Source organism: Tachysurus fulvidraco, chromosome 8, assembly GCF_022655615.1.
Source record: "Tachysurus fulvidraco isolate hzauxx_2018 chromosome 8, HZAU_PFXX_2.0, whole genome shotgun sequence".
NCBI classification, from domain to species: domain Eukaryota; kingdom Metazoa; phylum Chordata; class Actinopteri; order Siluriformes; family Bagridae; genus Tachysurus; species Tachysurus fulvidraco.
In genome coordinates this window covers 14,707,375-14,726,494 of record NC_062525.1, presented here as the reverse complement: position 1 = coordinate 14,726,494, position 19,120 = coordinate 14,707,375, and the positions used below count along the sequence as shown (strand labels likewise).

The following is a 19,120-nucleotide window of genomic DNA, read 5'->3' as shown; positions in this document are numbered from 1 at the left end:
TTCACAATTCATACGATTTTCTTTATTAATTCCTGTTGTTTTGTTTAGTGCTTTGTCATGAAGCAGATTTCCATACATCTGGATGCTGATTAATATTCAGATCTCTAATATCTATTAGAGATCAAGCGGAGGTGAAAGCAGAGGTGAAAAAGAGAAACTCACATGGTTTCACAGTCATTCCATCAGTGTCAAAATTAACAAGAAAAACTCCCCAAGATGACATGAAGAAGAAACCAGACTCAATACAACCCATCCTCTCGTGGGTAACATCAGATAAAGTGATTTCGAGATTATTATACTGAATGTACTTTTATATTATTATTATAATAAACACGATATATTCACCCTGTCTTACAAACGTAGGTTCCAAATCTGCCATACCACATTACTGCCAAATTACTGAAGAGCAGATAGTGAATGGAAGCAAACTAATTTCTCTTTAATACAAGTGAAGATAAATAAAGATTTTGAGTTAAGGGTAAAGAACATAATCACAGAGGCCCCACAGAGGCCCTACAAAAGTCCCACAGAGGCTGTCTAGCAGTTTTTGGATGTCAATTCATCACAGAACCGCTGAAGCAATAATAAAACAACTCTTACTCTAGTGGGTTTGAGATCTAATGCTGTCTTGTCACCTACTGTAGTGTGCACTCTTCTGGGAATTGATCTCCATAGACAGCCAGTGACTCATGGGATTGCTGTGGATAGGGCCGTCTGGAACCTGTCTCGCTGTTTTTGAACCACTATTGTGACAGTCAGCTTTATGGTCGGCAGGAGAAATTAGTGTTGGGTCTGTGGTGGACTCAGAAATTACGCTGACCCATTAGTTCCTCAGGTACTTTTGGCTACACAATTCCACTCACCTACAAACATTATTGACATTTACATTATTTGCTGTTCAGTGTCACCCAAATGATGAAGGGTTCCATTCTGAGAAAGGTTTCTTTCAAGGTTTCTTCATATCATCTCAGGGAGATTTTCCACCATCGCCTCTGGCTTGCTCATTAGGGATAGATGTTAGAGATATATAGTAACTTAATTTAAAACTTTAAACTTTGACATTTTTATTCTGTTTCTATACTTCAGTAAAGCTGCTTTGAGACAGTGTGAATTGTTAAAAGCGCTTTGCAAATAAACTGAATTGAATTGAATCGAATTGAAAAAATACAAATGCAGGTTGTAACCAGATGCCTTTTGTAACGACAATAAGGGTTACAAATGTACACAAATGACAAATGTAGGTTGTAATATACTGTATATACTTGTGTAGAGTTAGTTGTATATAGTTTAGGACCTAAGATAAAATATAATAATAATAATAAAATATTAAGTTTGTGTTTTGTCTTAAAGTTCTACAATCCTGCCCAGGACAAATCCGGCCACAGAAATATGCTTCCACTCTAATCCCACTCATCATCTCCAGTCTAGTTTTGTTTTGTTTGTAATTGCCCGATAGTGCCCACCCAGGCCTTCCCACTCACCAGCTGTGGTCATCCACACATGCAACTGGGCAATAAAATGTACTATCTTTTAACATTATCCTGTGGTCATTTGATCGTTTAAATTACATCAATTAATCTTATAATAAAAAAATCTGATTCTTTTGATTGAACACACAAACACACTTTGTACTTCATTTTTGTAGAGCTTTTTTAATACAGTTTATAGTACTTTGTTCTTTGTTGTCAATATATAATTAAATAAATATAAATAAATTGCATAAAAAACTTCATATGTAAATGTACCATTTAAATATATAAAAGCATAAACACATACAAAAATATCAGGACTCACAACCAGTTTCATTAGTTGCTTTCAATAAATAACAAATAGTATTTATCTGGTTAATTCTAAGAACTGATTTTGTAGATTCATTGAATCGTAAAAGTCTCTGCGATCATTTTGATGCAAAATAGTATTGCGATTTAAAAGTCTGTTTACTCAGAGTGATGTGTTCCAAACAACTTGTCCCAGTGAGTAAAATATGGAGCGTAGTTGGCTTTGAACTTCTGGTGATGAAGGTCGTGATGTGGAGCACCTCCATACAGTCCAAAAGGTACAAGTCTGTGTGTGGCCCAAGGCAGATCATACCCGCAGTGGTCCTCAACTGACAGCCACATGTTCAGGATATGAAAGAGCATCTCGGTGAACGGATGGCAGCCCAGCAGCATGGGGTTCACCGCTGCGAAGAGGCCGAGCGAGAGCGTTTCCCAAGCACCTGAGTACTCTGTAGTGAGAGCAAAGGTTGCCGTGTGTTTATGGTGCACCTTGTGGAACGTGCGGTAAAGCCAAGGCACCTTGTGATGCAGCACATGCCAGATGAAGTACTGGAAATCAAACAGCAGCAGACAGCTTACCAAGTGCCCAATGACTTCTAGGAATCTGGGAGCCTCTGCTGGGTAGAAGACAGGTCTCCAGTACCAGTGCATCACACTCAGAGGGAAGATGTACACCATGTGATTGTAGAGGGAGAGAGCCAAACAGGTCCACATCATCCTTAAGGTCACTGGTTTCTGCTGGATTTTGTATCTCCTCACCAGGTCGGTTCTGGAGGACAGCAGGTCCAGAAGCACAAAAGGTGAACAGAAGCTTAAGTAGACTGTCAGTGAAAACAATACAGGGAAAAGGGGAGACCTTAACCAGGTCTCGTAGTGTAGGATGTAGTCCCAGATTCCCTGGAGCAGAGACATGCTACTCTGTGCCTGTGTAAGATGTGACACATTGCTCTGTGCCTGTGTGAGTTGAATCATGTTGCTGTTTGCCTGTGTGAAGTGAAGCATGTTTCTCTTATACTCTGTAAGCAGCAAGGGTAGTCAAGGGTAATTCATGTAGTCACGCCCCCTGGAACTTCCTTATTTCCAAAGCGAATGTTTACTGTTGGAATTTCCAGTCAAACGTCATTTGACCAGTTTGATCTACATGGATATTACAGCCTGGGCCTGCCTTGATAATTATGTAAGATATTTTTAGCTAACGGCTTCATTCTTTCACTGCCTGTTTCTTGCTGAAAAACAGGAAATTGTGAGAGTTGAAAACATTGAAAGCTTGACAAAGCTAATAAAATAATAAATAAAATAAAATAATAAAGTTTCTGTAGTCACTGTAGATGGTAATAGGCTATGATTCCTCATCGTACTAAGTCTGTATAGCAAAATGGAAATAACAGATTTATTGGAAATACACATTTATAATGCAATAAACTAAAGTGGCTTTTAATAAACATGTATAAAAGTAGTGAAAGTCTTTAGTAAAACACTTAGACATAATTAGAAAAGCATTAAGTGTATAAAGTGCCTTTCCATGTTGCTGACTAGTTTTTTTAAAGGTGAACTATATCTAGTAGAAAGATATATAGGTGTAAATTAAAACATGCATGTTTGAGCATACAAGGAAAGTCACAGTTTAATACTATTTCTTGAGTGGTTATATGACATGTGTATGAGTTTTCTGAAAAAAGATCAAGATTCAAGGTTTTATATATATAGTTGTACTACGTATTTCGCGTAAGGACTTAAGTGTACACTTTATTATATTTTTTGCAGATATTATTGCACAATTTAGGCTAAATATCGCCACCTGTCGCATTTAATATGATGAAAACATTTACATTTAAACTCACTTTCAAGAAATGTTTTTAAAACAATGAAAAAATGTTTCTCTAACTCCAACCCTACATGAAAAATTTCAATTGGCTATATCTTTATTAATGACTTTCTGCACAATTTCTCATGTTTTGAATGTTGCCATTAAAAAAACAAAACAAAACAAAACAATAACAACAACAACAAACAAACAAACTTTTTATGTGGAAAATCTGTACAAAAATGTAATATGTAGGACAGCATCAGCATAAAATGATATTATTAGTGCCTATCTGGTACAATATTAATAGTAAATAAAATTTGCCCTGTATTCACCCATACAGGACATTTCTAGTAACTGTACTATCATTTACACACTGTAACATATTGTATATGCTATACATATATGAGGTTGCGAGGACATCTAGTGGTCATCTGGTACAATGACATCCAGAGTCACGTGTATATGTTTTGTTACTGAAGTCAGTAAAATAAGGTTATGTGAAGGAGCACCAGCTCGTGTTCGTTTGTCTGTATAAAAAAACCAGAACATTGCTCAGCTATTTATCAGGTATATTTATCAGGTACTGTAAGGAATTTACATGTTCAGGAATTTGTTTTGGTGTGTTGGATATTAAGTTAATAAAAGCTGAGAAACAGTGGCATTCTAAATAAATAAATAGATAGATAGATAGATAGATAGATAGATAGATAGATAGATAGATAGATAGATAGATAGATAGATAGATAGATAGATTTAAAACTCAACAGAAACAAGTGCAAAATAAGAATGACAGAGATCAAATACATAGGAGTGCTCAAGGAGTTAAGCCAGATGAAGAAAAGATAAGGGCAGTGACTGAAATTCCACCACCACAAAGCAAGCAAGAACAGCAAAGATTCCTAGGAGTAGTGCAATATCTGGCAAAGTTCATTCCCAATATGTCTGACATAAGTGCACCTTTGAGGAAATTGCTAGAGAAAGAGACAGAGTGGCTCTGGGAGGATGCTCAACAGAAAAGTTTTGAAAAACTGAAATATTTGGTTACTCATATTTGTATTTGTACTCCGAAATGTCACTATTCTTATTACCGGAGTTGATAGCACAAACAAAATATTAATGCAAATAATCCATTTAATACTAAATAAAAATAACATTTATTGATTTGGTCTTTGTCTTGTGAATATTTGTTTATTAATGACTGCATTCATTGGACACACTGTTTGTAGAGAATACACACATACATGAACTGATTTGATTCAAGACTGGCATCATTACATCATGCATAAAATTTTGGTGTCCACTTTTACCATTTAATAATACCATAACTTTTGGCTTACTATGTAGTCATATAATATATAATATAAAACTCTTCTTGTTTTAAATTCTCACTGAGGGATAAACCCCCTAAAGATGAAACCCTAGAACCACCCCTACTCTTATGCCTATCACTGAAATTTTACTTTTTACTTTTACTTCAAATACTTAAGTACATTAAATATCAGAAAAATACATTTGATACTTAAGTACAGTAAATATCAGATACTTTAAGACTTTTACTTGAGTAATATTCTAAAAGGTGACTCACTTCTACCAAAGTCTTTTTCTAGTACGGTACTTTAACTCAAGTATTGCTTTCTAGTACTTTATACAACACTGCCACATCATGTTGGAACAATGGCTCTTTTTGATTGTTGTTCCTGTTTTCATTGCAGGTAGCACATCTGGATACTGCATCCTCAATTTGTGTCGACATACCTGCCTCTTGCCTTACATTTGACAATTCCCAGGTGTGACTCATGTATTTTGTTGATCATTTCCTGTCTTAGCTGATTTGGAACAATGAGCTTATTTGCTTTGAACAACGGACCATCTTCATGACTGATTTCCTCACGAAATGTCCAGTATGGCTGTATTCATCTTGGCAACATAGATCGTTCTTTCTCCCATCCATTCAGCACTGCCTTTTTTAACAATTGCATCTCTGCTGTTGCTTTTTTGAAAGTATCCAGTTTCTGTTCTGATATGGGAAGTTGTGACGTAATCCAGTTCACTGCTAGATCCTCTTCCAGCAGATTTTCCTTCTGCTCGTGGAGATAGGCATCTGCAATGTATAGCTATTTACCGAGTTTGTACATAACCTTGGGACTGTATCTCTGTAGTCATAGAAGCATTCTTTGTAATCTCACAGGAGCCTGATGTAGCGGCTTCTTAAATATACTCTCCAATGGCTTGTGATCACTTTCAATCGTGATTTCCTTTCCGTACACATACTGGTGAAATTTCTCACATCCATAAACTATGGCTAACAACTCCTTTTCAATTATGTGCATATCTATGCTCAGTGTTGTATAAAGTACAAGAAAGCAATACTTGAGTAAAAGTACAAGTATCTTACTAAAAAAAAGACTTTGGTAGAAGTGAAAGTAACCTTTTAGAATATTACTCAAGTAAAAGTCTTAAAGCATCTGATATTTACTGTACTTAAGTAATTTTCTGATATTTAATGTACTTAAGTATTTGAAGTAAAAGTAAAAAGTAAAAATTCAGTGATTTTTTGGTAGGCATAAGAGGCGCTTCATTTGTACAGAAACATTTCTTGCAAATACGACCAAGCGTGTATAACGTTATCTTCTTCACCCTGTTCACCACTATCGTCGTGGTGGTCCTCTACGACAGGGTCGGCCAACCCCCAGCTCCCGAGCCGCATGCGGCTCTTTGCCCGGTTTCATGCGGCTCTTACGTTCATATCGAAGTTTGTATTTCTGTCTTTTTATTGTGCGTGTTCGCTTCGCTTGAGTTCAATAAAGTATTTTCGTCAAACGCGCATGTGAGTGGGATGAAAATTATTCAAAGTTTCCCAGTAGGAGCAAGCTCATTTGAGTAAACAATTTGTGTCAAGTTCGCTCTCAAAATGGCAGGAAAAAAAGGTGATGATCATGTGTGCCCATGTGTATGATGTGACTCTTTGCGGTAACACAGTAAAAAATATGGCTCTTAGTCTCTGACTTGTTGGCCACCCCAGGTCTGGCGGGTTCAGTTGTGCTTCCTCCTCCTTTTGGCAACATCACGCTGAAATAGAGCGTGCGGAGCGTAATGCAACCTAGGAGCAGTGATTCACCAAACCTCCCTTATTGCAGTCGCACACATTTCTGCTGATTTTATTTTGTAGTAACGAGAAACAAAGATGCTTAGTGGAAATATAACGGAGTAAAAGTATACATTTTATCTTGGAAATGTAGTGGAGTAAAAGTGAAAGGTGACATAAATTTAAATAGCGAAGTAAAGTACGTGTTACGTGTTAGAGTTACGTGAAATTTCTACTTAAGTACAGTAACAAGTATTTGTACTCCATTACATTACAACACTGGTGTGGGGGGGGGGGGTATGTGTGTGTGAGAGAAAGAACAATGTGCTCTGTACAGAAAGTATACAACATTGTCAGAGAAGATTAAGTATTTTATACAATTATTCTCACACACACCAATATGATCACTGTAAAAAAATTAATAGTTAGCAGGACACTTCAGCTTTGATTAGGAAATTAACAGAGTGTTGTTCTTTCAGCTGCTCCCTGTTCAAGGTCAATACAGGTAATAAAAAGGATAAAGCCTTTAAAATACTGTGGCCGAGTTTGGTCTTTAGTAACCGGCCTGACTGGTGTAAACAATCCAGGTTAATCAGCTTTGAAAGGCTTCGAAAGACAGCCCACTTCAAGGTAATACCAGTCTTGATCTATGCTGTCTGCCGTGATAGCAGCTTACTCATGCAAAACATAGGATGCACTCCTTAGTGGGACTGTCGAAGCTTTGTCCAGGTGGGCCAGGAACATTTGTCACTTTGGGACACGAGGGTCAGTACAATTACTTTAAAGGTCATGTTCAGTGTCATGTCACTGATGATACTGAGCCTTATGTTCTTGTGTTTATGGTTACTAGTACATCTTGTACTAGTAGGTCTTCTGCTTTACATGAATAAAAATGGCATAAGCCAAAAAATATTCCAGTTTAAAAACCGTGCATACGCACACCTGTAAGCAATGTTCCCTTTATAAATCACAGATCACCCTCAGATCTGCGTACGTGAACCAGCCTCATATCCCGCACTGTACACGCCCATTTTTACACGCCAATTACACGCTCCACAACTGCATGGGCACGAGAGTGGACCTCGTTATAACGAGTTTCCTCTGCGCTCTGCGGGTTTAAAAATGGGTTGAGGAGCCAGCATCTCAGGGGGTAGCCACTGTCACCTGCAGGTTATAATTAAATTAAAAGCAACATTGTTATAATTATATATAAAAAAAAATTGTTACAGTTTCTACTTTTTAATATTGTTAAACTCACCAAGAAGCCAGCCATCATGTACTGCGCCTGCATTTAGTCTGTTCCCTACACTGCTATGTGAGATAAAGGAATCATGTGTTGAACCAGGCCAGCGTGCTACAATGTTTGTGAGGGTCATGTTGGAGTCACATATGATTTGCACAATAATAGATTGCACATGCTTTCTATTAACATAAGCAAATTCATTTTCAGGTAGTGCCCTTAAAGCAACACGAGTGCAGTCAATTGTGCCGATTACATTTGGTAAACATTTGGTAGGCTGCAAATTGCATTTTAATTTCGGCCTGTTCTCGCACAGTGTAGGGAAACCTGATGTATCAACTACCCATATTAAGTATACCATTCAAAACGACAGATATTATGGCACTCAGGGATGGCTGTGATATACCAGACCTATAGGGTGAGATGATAGATTCCAATAGAATTATTTCATATACAAAAAGGTCTTAGAGACAAAGTTGAGGATTACTTATATATTTTTTTATATATAAATAATTTACCTGTCTGCCAATTCCCGCTGGAAAGATTTTGAATAAACAGGTATGAATTCACTGAGCAAAGTTTTACAATTGAGAATGGGAATAAAATTATTTTTGAAAGGTTGTGTGAGTGTGCATGTAATTTTGAATAATTAAATTTTCAATTCAATTGAATTTAATTGTAAGGTGCTTTTAACGATTCACATTGTCTCAAAGCAGCTTTACAGAAGTTTAAAACCAAGTTATTATATCTCTAACATCTATCCCTAATGAGCAAACTGGTGGCAACTGTAGAATGGAAAACTCCCTCAGATTATATGAGGAAAAAACATTGAGAAGTAATTTCTCAACAGTTTAAAATAGTGCAACCAAGAGATCCTGAGGAACTAATGCATCAGAGTTTGCCAAAGTCTTTAAATGATTGCTGATAAAAAATGTACCCAACCGAAGTGACCCGAAGCACTTTTTACCCGAACCCGACGTGCATAATTTTTTTTTTTTTAAGAAAGTCCCGACCCGAGACAAACCTGAAAAAAAGACCCGAGTCCGACCCGACCCGTTGGCATCTTTTTAACCCGACTGGACCCAAATGTTGCGTAACTCTACAGTAAAGTAACCGCTACAGTGTGGATTCAAAATTGATTGACAGGTCCGTTTCAACGAAAATTACCGCCAGCCACACGTCGCCAGCCACATGTTGCAAGCGGTCTTGGCAAACAGAGGAGAGTTTGGAAAAGGACTCGAGTCGATGCACAAACACGAGATACAGTATTTCGGGTCTTCTCCGGTCCGTTCGGTAAAAACACATTCATTTTAAATGACCCGATGCCGCTATTATTATACCCGACCCGTGTCCGAGGTACACGTGAAACTAGACCCGAACTGGCTCGGGTCTCGGGTCAGACCTCCGGTTTACGGATCTAAGTGGACCCGTGAAGACCTCTAGCCTGCAAACCTGAGTGACTTCCAGGAGTGGTAAGTTGACAGCATCCAGACTCAGTTCACCAAACACTCTATGCCCATGAACCCTCCAGATCTGCTCCTTTACCTAAGAAAGGCTATTCATTAAATTCTAGACTAGAATCCCAAACACTAAATGGAAGGCTGTTTCATAACTGTGGGGCTCTGTGAGAAAAAGTTCTGCCCCCTGCCTGTAGTATTTTGTACTTGAGATACTACCAAATAGCCTGCACCTTTTGATTGAGGTAGGCGTGACATATGTAATCAGAAAGCTTTTTAGCGGGCATCACCAAATGGCGGACCGCGGTCCGGATCCGGACCGAGTGACGGGTTTGCCCGGACCCGTTAAAATTCTAATATTATCATATTAAGCATCTCATTCTAATCTAATATTATAAGATTATATAAGCTCTATGATATTAATAAAAAGATAAAACTTTCGTTTATGCGCAATTAATCTAGTTATTACGATAGGAGCGTCATCAAAAGCCAAGCCAAAAACAGATTGTTTCTGTTCCATACTCCAGAGCAGAAGGTGGCAGTAATGCACCTAATTACGCTGGCAGGACAATTAAGATTCAGACTGCTGGCAGGACAGTTACATGCCCATTTCTCTCAGTAGGAACGGAAGATGGAAAGGGGGAAAGGAGAGGTGGAAAGGAGAGAGGAAAAAGGGAGCTGCTCAAAGCTCTGCACTTTTCTTTTATTCAGTAAATTCTGCCCTATTCTATTTTACTTGAAATGTTCTTTTGCCTAAGGTTCCTGTGTTATTAATGTAGTTAATGTTTAAAAAAGGGGGCAGCTCAAAAGTCTTTTGTTTAATTCTTTTCTTAAAGATTAAAAGCACTTTTATTTTATTCAAAAGATTCTGAATGTTTTACATTACTTGAAATATAGGCCTACAGTATTGTTTTCCATTCAAGTGCCATACAAGTTCAGACTTTGAAAACACTTGAAATTTAACAATATATTATATAGAAATGTATGTGCATTATTGATTTTATTAACATGAGGGTACACTATTTTAAGTGACAATATAAGATTCGGACCTTTGCTGGGAGGAAATTTTAGTTACTGAACCTCTTTGAATTTTAATTGAATGCCCCTGCTTTATAGGATGGCGATCCCATCATGGATGATAATTCTGGGAGACAATTGGTAAATCTCTCTGCAGTAGCAGATGTAAATGTATGTTTAACATGGTGACGTGGCAAATTACAAATATCGTGTCCAAAAGCGCATGAAAGGAGATAATGGTCTGAGATAGCTTCTGATTGAGGCACTGTGACTATATGTTTTATATTTAGATGGAAACAATTGCTGTTCTCAGAGGATCTACTAACATCAAAATGAATATTAAATTATACAAAAATGACTGCTTTGTCTATAGAAACAACTAGGTTTGAAATAAAATCTGCAATTTCAAATTTAGAATATGGTCCAGATGGTCAATTAGAGGAACTGACTCAGTAGACTTATTTTTTGTGGCTACATACAGTATGTTATGTTAGAATGAATACAGTAACTTTGAATTGAATTTGACTCGATCTCGATTCTTGCCTGACGGCTAGCTTATCATCAGGAATAACAGACACCTCCTCCCCTGCCTGTTAGGCACGGCTGATGTATATAACTATAACCAAGCGGAAAAGCTTTGTTCAATGCGACAAACTCGTTTGGTTTGACCCATGTTTCTGTTGAACACCGAACACTAAACTACTGATTAGTAATCATTTCATTAACTATAAGAGCTTTAGATGCAAAAGATTTAACAGTAAAAGTGCTAGCTGTGCATTCACTATTATCTAATTTAATCCTAATAAGGTTACTAAAACAAATTTTCTGAGTTTTTCTAGAGTTTTGTGGAAGTTTCTTGGGAAACAGACATAGTCTCTATATTGTGAACCCTGGGTGACAACTCAATGCAGCTAGCAGAAGGCCGGATTAGCCTGCTTGTCTGTTGCTTGGCCATGGCTGTGGATTGGCACTGATTAATTAGGTTTGTTCTTAAACTATGTGCTATGCTACAAGAAATGAGAGCAGCACCTTCCCGAATGGGATGGACACTCCCACTAACAGGACAGCCTTGCTCTCAAAAGTGAAATAATTATCTATGAAGCCCATATAGTTTTCGAGCACCACCTGGACAGCAGTTCAACGACCATAACCTGCTGTAAGCTACATGTCACATTGGGATGGGGCCAGAGCATACTACATCTTCGGACTGATAAGGCTAATTAAACCACACGATGGGTTCACTCACTCAACTTAATTTTTTCTAAATTTCACACATTTGGTAATATAACAAAATATCACCAGGATTAACATTAAGACCAGAAATAAAAAGAGTTTTTATTTCACAGTTTTCACTTGATTACCTGCAAAATATATGAAAACAAATCATTCAACAGCAATCGCTCTCGTATTCATGTGAATGCACAGTCACAATATTTGACTTACTCGAGACTTCATGTGAACACAGGCCCCAAGACTGACACTGACGGAGTCAGCATCTAATGGTGAACAATGGAATTGCCATGACTGACAACTCCTGCTACAAGCACTTATTCACTGGATAATACAAGTTAGCACTAGTGGCACCCAGTGGCTAACAATGTAAGCATGGACAAATATTCTAAAGATTTCCCACAGGATGTCATGTTAAAGGCAATTTTCCATTCATCATCTTTTTGAATCCTAATCAGATTCTATGCACTCTTGAGGTCAACTTTAGTGAAGGTTTTGTCCTTATGGTAAGAATGGTGAGAGGGAGATGGTCTTTTCTCAGTTTTTGCAGAAAGTTGAGATGATGGCTTTCCTGGTGATTGAGATAGTATTGAAGGATGAGGTAAGTGGTGTTTTTTCAGGTAAACACCAAGGAATTTGGTGTTCTTGAGGATCTCTACAAAGGACCTGCTGATGTTCAGTGGTGCATGGTTGCTTAATGCTCTTCTAAAGTCAACAACCATCTCTTTTGTTTTGTTTTCAAAGACAGGTTTTGGATCTACACAAGTCTGTTAGCTATTGCACCTCCTCTCAATATGCTGACTTGTTGTTCTTGTTGACTTGTTGACTTGACAGTGGGTTGTGGTGAATACAAATGCAAGGATCAGGCAATGTGCAAACAAAAAACATGCAAAAGGGCAAATACAGATATAAAAAAGTTAGAGAACAAAGTCAAAACCATTAAAGCTTGGTACAAGCAGGTGTGAATACACTGAGCAATACTTTGCAACTGGGAGAAGGGAATAAATGACTCTTTTATATGTGTGTGTGTGTGTGTGTGTGTGTGTGTGTGTGTGTGTGTGTGTGTGTGTGTGTGTGTGTGTGTGTGTGTGTGTGATTGTGAACAGGTATACAGGGTTAAAAAGTCCATTGACTGTGAATTTGACAGAGTTGTGCTTTGGGAAATACAGAGTAGCCGAGTTTGTAGGCCGTGTTTGTTCGACTTTGCTATAGACATGGGAGTTGACCTGACATTTGCTTATGATGTCATCCAAAGATTTGAGTGCATTTGAAAAGGAAGCACTATCAGTTTCCAATCCTGAACCTACTGTATGTGCAGAGGATACCTTATATCCGTGTCAGCAGAGTCATCACAATAGGATTTATCATTGTTATATGCACAAAGATTACTAATGATGAGGTAAGTTTTATCATTGTAAGTGCACACTTAAAAAAGGTACTAAACCTTATCTTCGCTTGTCATGGGGGTGTTAATTTTTTGTATGCTTAGTCTATTACATAATATGAATTAAAGTAAAAAATATTTTAAGGTACATAGTTTGACCTTAATCTTATTTTGACAGCTCTTTTACCATTACCTATTTTTGAAAAGAATGCTTTAAATGTTCTTTAATTATATAAAATATATTCATATATTCTTTTACTTTTAATCATGTTCTTTCTCTAACAGTTCAACACAAGACACAAATTTAAAAACTAGCCTTCTTCGGCTGGAATGTCATTTCACCTGGTCTCTGAATAAAAATGATATTAATCTCACTGAACTTCTGAACAGGCTAGACGAAGACCTTAACCTAGATCTTGAAAGCAAGGCACGAATTGCGCGCACACACAGCCATATTGGATTTGTGAAGTTTCTACAAAGCTCCAATACTGAGGCTCTCAGCTACTTTGAGAGATCCGTAGAGCTAACTAAGTCTCATGGAAATGAGTGTGACAAGCTGCTTGTTGTTGTCTATGGAGACCTTGCATGGTTATACTATCATATGGGTAATTTGGCAGAGTGTGAAAGCTACCTGAATAAACTGAGTGAGATTAAAGTGAAATATCCATCTGTCCCATATGCTGAGGTGCTTGGAGAGAAGGGATGGACCTTCCTTAAGTTTTCTCGCAAATATTATGAAAAGGCTGAAGATCGCTTCAAGAAGGCCTTAGAGCAGGAGCCAGATGAGGGTGAATGGAATGCTGGCCTTGCAATTACTCTTTATCGGATAGAGGATATTCTCCAAGATACATCTGCTTCAACTGCAATTGATCAACTTAGACGGGCCATAGCCACTGATCCAGATAATGATGTTCTTAAAGTTCTGCTTGGTCTTAAATTGTCTCATCACATGAAGAACAGAGAGGCAGAGAGCCTAGTAGAGCAAGCTATAGAGAGATCTCCAGAACACCCACATGTGATTCGATATGTTGGGAAGTTTTGCGGAGTCACGGCTCTGTAGAAAGGTCCATTCCCCTTCTAAAGAGAGCATTAGAGAAAGTGTCCACCTCAGCCTTCATACACCATCAGCTGGGGCTCTGCTATAAGGAAAAAATCCTGAATCTGAAGAAAGCAGGAAGCCACCACACAAAGGGTGCTGAAATCAATCAAGCTCGTGAGCAGTGCATCTACCACTTGAAGATGGCGATCAAACTGAAGCCCAACTTCATCATTGCTATGTGTGAACTGGACCTTTAGTATGGGGGGAACAAGAATATGTCGAGAGCAGAAGAAATGTTTCAGAATGCATTTCAAATGACTATAGAAAAAAAAGAAAACTACCAGACTGTTCATCTGTATTATGCAGATTTTCAGCTATACTGCATGAGATGTGAATCTGCTGCAGTTAATCATTATGTTGAATGTCTGAAGCTTAATCCAAATTATTATGACGGGAAGAAAAGTGCTAAACAACTGGAAAAGATTGCAAAGAGAAGAATTGAAAACAACAACAAGGATGGAGAGGCCTTTGGAATACTTGGAATCATTCATAAGGAAAAAGGAGAAAAGCAACAAGCCATAGAGTGCTTTGAGACAGCGCTGAGATTTGTACACAATGAGGATTACCTCAGTGATCTTTGTGAACTTAGGCTTTCATTACAGTAATATTACCAAGATGCAACATCGTATCTGTAACAATATATGAACTGTGTATAAAACACAGGTTTAATCTTTTCACACCATGAAAAATAGAGTAGCCTACAAACATGGCACTATCTACAACTTCCAGAAAACAAAGCTTCCACTAAAAATTACACCAAATAACCATCTCAAAACTCTCTCACATTTCTATTCACTTTCATTCTGATTGCACAGACCTGGGCACCAATATTCAATTACAGCCATAATATTTAACGACACTCAGTCCTCTAGTTCATTGTGAAGGTCATGTTCAGTGTCATGTCCTGTTGATACTGAGCCTTATGTTCTTGTGTTTATGGTTACTAGTACTTTTCTAGTTCTTTGTCTTTGTTTTTACTTTTGCTCAAATAACTTTATTTGCATGTCACCTGACTCTGTCTCTGCTTTAAATTTTGATTTTTTTCTTTACTAAAGTAATCTTTACATGAATTATTAAAGTTTGTCCTGCATTCTATTTTTGAAAAACACTTTCTCGTAATGAAAATTAAAGCATGTACAGTACTTCTTTTCTTCTCTTCTTCCCATTTTATTATTGTCTATTATTATTATTTCACATTAAAATTTTAGTGCTTATTATTCTTTAGTGCTGGTTTTTGCTTATGTATTCATTTGTATTCGTTATTCTTTCTATTTACTGAACAGAACATATATATGTATAGAATATATTTCAGAAATAAAGATGAACTGAATGTGGTTTATTTCTCAACCAGAAACAAAAGCCTCAACACACACACACACACACACACACACACACACACACACACACACACACACACACACACACACACACACACACACACACACACATATTTACCTCTATTGAGGAAGCGAGAGGCAACAGTGGCAAGGAAGAAATTAGGAAGAAAACAACAAGAATCATGGGAGTTTTACACACACACACACACACACACACACACACACACACACACACACACACACACACACACACACACACACACACACACACACACACACAGTGAGAGAGAGAGTGAGAGAGTTTATGCACTAAATTAAGCACCTCAGAACACTGTGCAGCAGTTGAAAGTGGTGTGTGGTGGCTACTACAGTACTGCCGGCATTTGGCTTGCAATAATATAATAAAAGTATAATAGAACTGCAAATGACTGCTGTCTATAGTACACGTGTGTGGGGTTGGCAGATCTAAAACCAAGGTGTCCAGAACTGTAGACACTGACACAAAATATTTTGTTGTTTAATTCCACAGTTATTTAAATGAAAGAACAATGTGTCTACAGAAAATGAGTAGTAGAGAATATGGCACAATTTAATGTGAGGAACGTTGTAACAGACTTTATTTCGTAGATTCCATGTATACTGGTATTATGAAACTTCCCCTTTACTGGTTGTCATACCACCACTGTGTAAAAAAATCTAGATTCAAAATTAAAACCACTTTGGAAAATATTAAGGGAAAATAAGTTTAGCAAAAGATGAATTTCACACAGATGTTAATTTTCAGCTCTGGGTTTAGTGTTAATTTTCTTTTCTTTTGTGAACACCAGGACTCAAGTATGAGGGGCAAGTGAATAAGATATGTGGTTAAGAGCTACCCATAGCTGCCATGTGACACTCTAAAGACTTCTCACAATGAAAATACTCATTACTTTACTCCCATAATTTCTTTCTGAGAATATCAGGAGGTACTTATCCTCAAGGTACTATGGTTCGTGCCAAAAGGGCAAGGAAAGGATCATGTGTATCTGATCTAATTCATTGATAGCCTAAACAGACAAATAATTAAGCAATAAGTAAATAATCAAGTAAGTAATCAGACAAACAATCGCATGTGCTTCATGTTCTTATTCATAAGATCTTTTTAATATCCTTTATTTAAAAGTTTATAAATGTTCTATAGACAAAATAGCTTAGTTTATCTGGAATGTTTTTAATTGAATGAAATTAAATGAAAATGAAAAAAGAGATTTTAAGATATCACAAAGTAACAACAAACCCCTCATGTGACAAAGGGCAGGGTCTAACATTTCTAAAATATTCTATAAATAATGAAAAGGTTATATGTTATTGTCACGATGGGACACGGTGAGACAAAGGCGAGTGAGGATCCAAATGCAGTTTAAAGTTTTAATAAACAAAACACAAATGAACAGGCAGGCAACATGGAACAAAACAGGGAACGGGAACATGGACATGAACACACCACATACCAACAACGACTAACACCAGGGAAGTGAATAAACATAGTAAATGTAGTAAACAGGAACCAATCACAAAGCGGAGACAATCAGAGACAAAGACAAGGCAAGGCAGCAGACAGAAACAAAGGAAAACCCAGACAGACTCATTACAGTTATATTCATAGAACAAGACCACATATTTGTACCAGACATTCGTGAAAACAATGGGAAAGATGAAAGTGTTGAAACCTAAGTATTTGTCCACAAACTAGAGACAACCAAAAGGTTAAGTTTGATTTACACTCCACATACAGTAGGTCTGTTCCAAACCATTGAAATTGGGACATTATTTAGCAAAACTAATTAATCTTTTTAGTTTGAGGAAATACGAGAAGGTTTAACTGCTTGCATGACAGAGGTACATAGAGATATTTAGTGAAAATGGAAGGGTTACATTGAGGATACCCTGCATAAAACCTGTGCTAAAGCAAATATACAGATCAGATGATCGGCTTGCGACTCCAAGCAACCGGAAGTACAACAACAACAACAATGTGGAGATATGGAAGGACTACACAGAAAGTAAATGGAAGCAAGTGGTTGCTGTGGGTGGAGAAAACGAAACTGATGGACGACTGTTTTTGCATTTCCTTCTTCATCCATTGTTCATACAAGATGTGCAGATTTCTGTCTGTTACTTACATCCGCTTTATTTACTAGTTCAAAGCGAACGTTTCAATCCAGAGGTTTGTTTACTAATGATGTCATCCAAAGATTCGTTTTCTTCTAAAGCGAAGTGCTTTCGTTTTCCTACCTATGGGCGTAGAAATAAACAGCTTACATCCGGTCATAATAGCCACAGTATCTGTTATTACATTAGAGATTGACCACGATGAGGTAAGAAAGTGTTGTCATTCTACTCGTATTTTAAAAAATAAAGCCTTTACTAAAACCTTAGCTTTATTTTGTCGAAGGAGTGTTACGTTTTACGTGTTACGAATTAACATACTGAAAGTACATCATTTGAAAATATGCACCAGTATTGTCTCACTTAGGCTACAGTACTTACCTTTTAGAGGAATTCTATAAATGTTCGTTAATGCTATTAAAGGTTTATTACAACTTTTTTTTGTGAATGCATATCAATTATTTCACTGTGAGTTTTTTTCTTCTTCATACGTATGTATGACTGAGTTCACTTTCTTTCTCTAACAGTTCAACACAAGACACAAGTTTAAAGTCCAGCCTTCTTCAGCTGGAATGCCATTTCACCTGGGCTCTGAATAAAAATGATACAGATCTCACTGATCTTCTGAACAGGCTAGAAGAACAGCTTAATCTGGATCTTGGAAGAGAAGCAGGTGTTGCGCGCACACACAGCTGTATGGGATTTGTGAAGTTTCTACTAAGCTCCAATACCGAGGCTCTCAGCTACTTTGAGAGATCCGTAGAGCTAACTAAGTCTCATGGAAATGAGTGTGACAAGCTGCTTGTTGTTGTCTATGGAGACCTTGCATGGTTATACTATCATATGGGTAATTTGGAAGAGTGTGAAAGCTACCTGAATAAACTGAGTGAGATTAAAGCGAAATATCCATCTGTCCCATATGCTGAGGTGCTTTGAGAGAAGGGATGGACCTTCCTTAAAATTGCAACGGAAGTATTTCAGTATTTACCATATTTTTCTTATTACCACACTTCAAAGTTTCTCTCTCTCTCTCTCTCTCTCTCTCTCTCTCTCTCTCTCTCTCTCTCTCTCTCTCTCTCTCTCACACACACACACACACACACACACACACACACACACACACACACACACACACACACACACACACACATGTGTCAAGTCAAGTCAAGCTTTTATTTTCATTTCACCCATATATAGCTGATGCAGTACATGATGAAATGAAACTTGCCACCAGGACCATGGTGCTACACACAATGGACACATAGCTACAATAGGCAACACAGAAATATACAATCTGTACAATAAAATATTAATATTATATGCTATATATATTATATAAAATATTACATTTATTTTACATATATTTTAAAAATCAGTGATATACTCTGAGTGACTGTTTAAATCGTATTTTTTGTTTTTGTTTTTTCCTCATGATGAAACCAAAACAAGTCAGACTACATTTGAGTTTTCATTTCTGAACAGCATTTGGCAGACACCATTATCCAGAGTGACTTACATTTTTAAAGAAAAGAGTGTCT

General features: G+C 37.3%; 2 protein-coding genes and 1 pseudogene across 2 annotated transcripts; 2 read left to right on the top strand and 1 right to left on the bottom strand.

Moving 5' to 3' along the window:
• Positions 1-1,908: 1,908 nt before the first annotated feature.
• On the bottom strand, positions 1,909-2,812 carry ch25h (cholesterol 25-hydroxylase). Its single transcript, XM_027177408.2, has one exon. It carries the CDS (start codon positions 2,778-2,780, stop codon positions 1,938-1,940), a length of 843 nt encoding a protein of 280 aa, XP_027033209.2. The 5' UTR covers positions 2,781-2,812; the 3' UTR covers positions 1,909-1,937.
• A 10,463-nt stretch (positions 2,813-13,275) lies between these two features.
• On the top strand, positions 13,276-15,238 carry LOC113637193 (annotated as a pseudogene).
• A 1,752-nt stretch (positions 15,239-16,990) lies between these two features.
• LOC113637090 (interferon-induced protein with tetratricopeptide repeats 1-like) lies at positions 16,991-18,620 on the top strand. Its single transcript, XM_027137522.2, has 2 exons — positions 16,991-17,791; positions 18,110-18,620. Exons 1-2 carry the CDS (start codon positions 17,787-17,789, stop codon positions 18,516-18,518), a joined length of 414 nt encoding a protein of 137 aa, XP_026993323.2. The 5' UTR covers positions 16,991-17,786; the 3' UTR covers positions 18,519-18,620.
• Positions 18,621-19,120: the final 500 nt, after the last annotated feature.

Coding starts and splice junctions, on each gene's coding strand:
- ch25h (XM_027177408.2), bottom strand. CDS start 2,780: ATGCTTCACTTCACACAGGCAAACAGCAACATGATTCAACTCACACAG.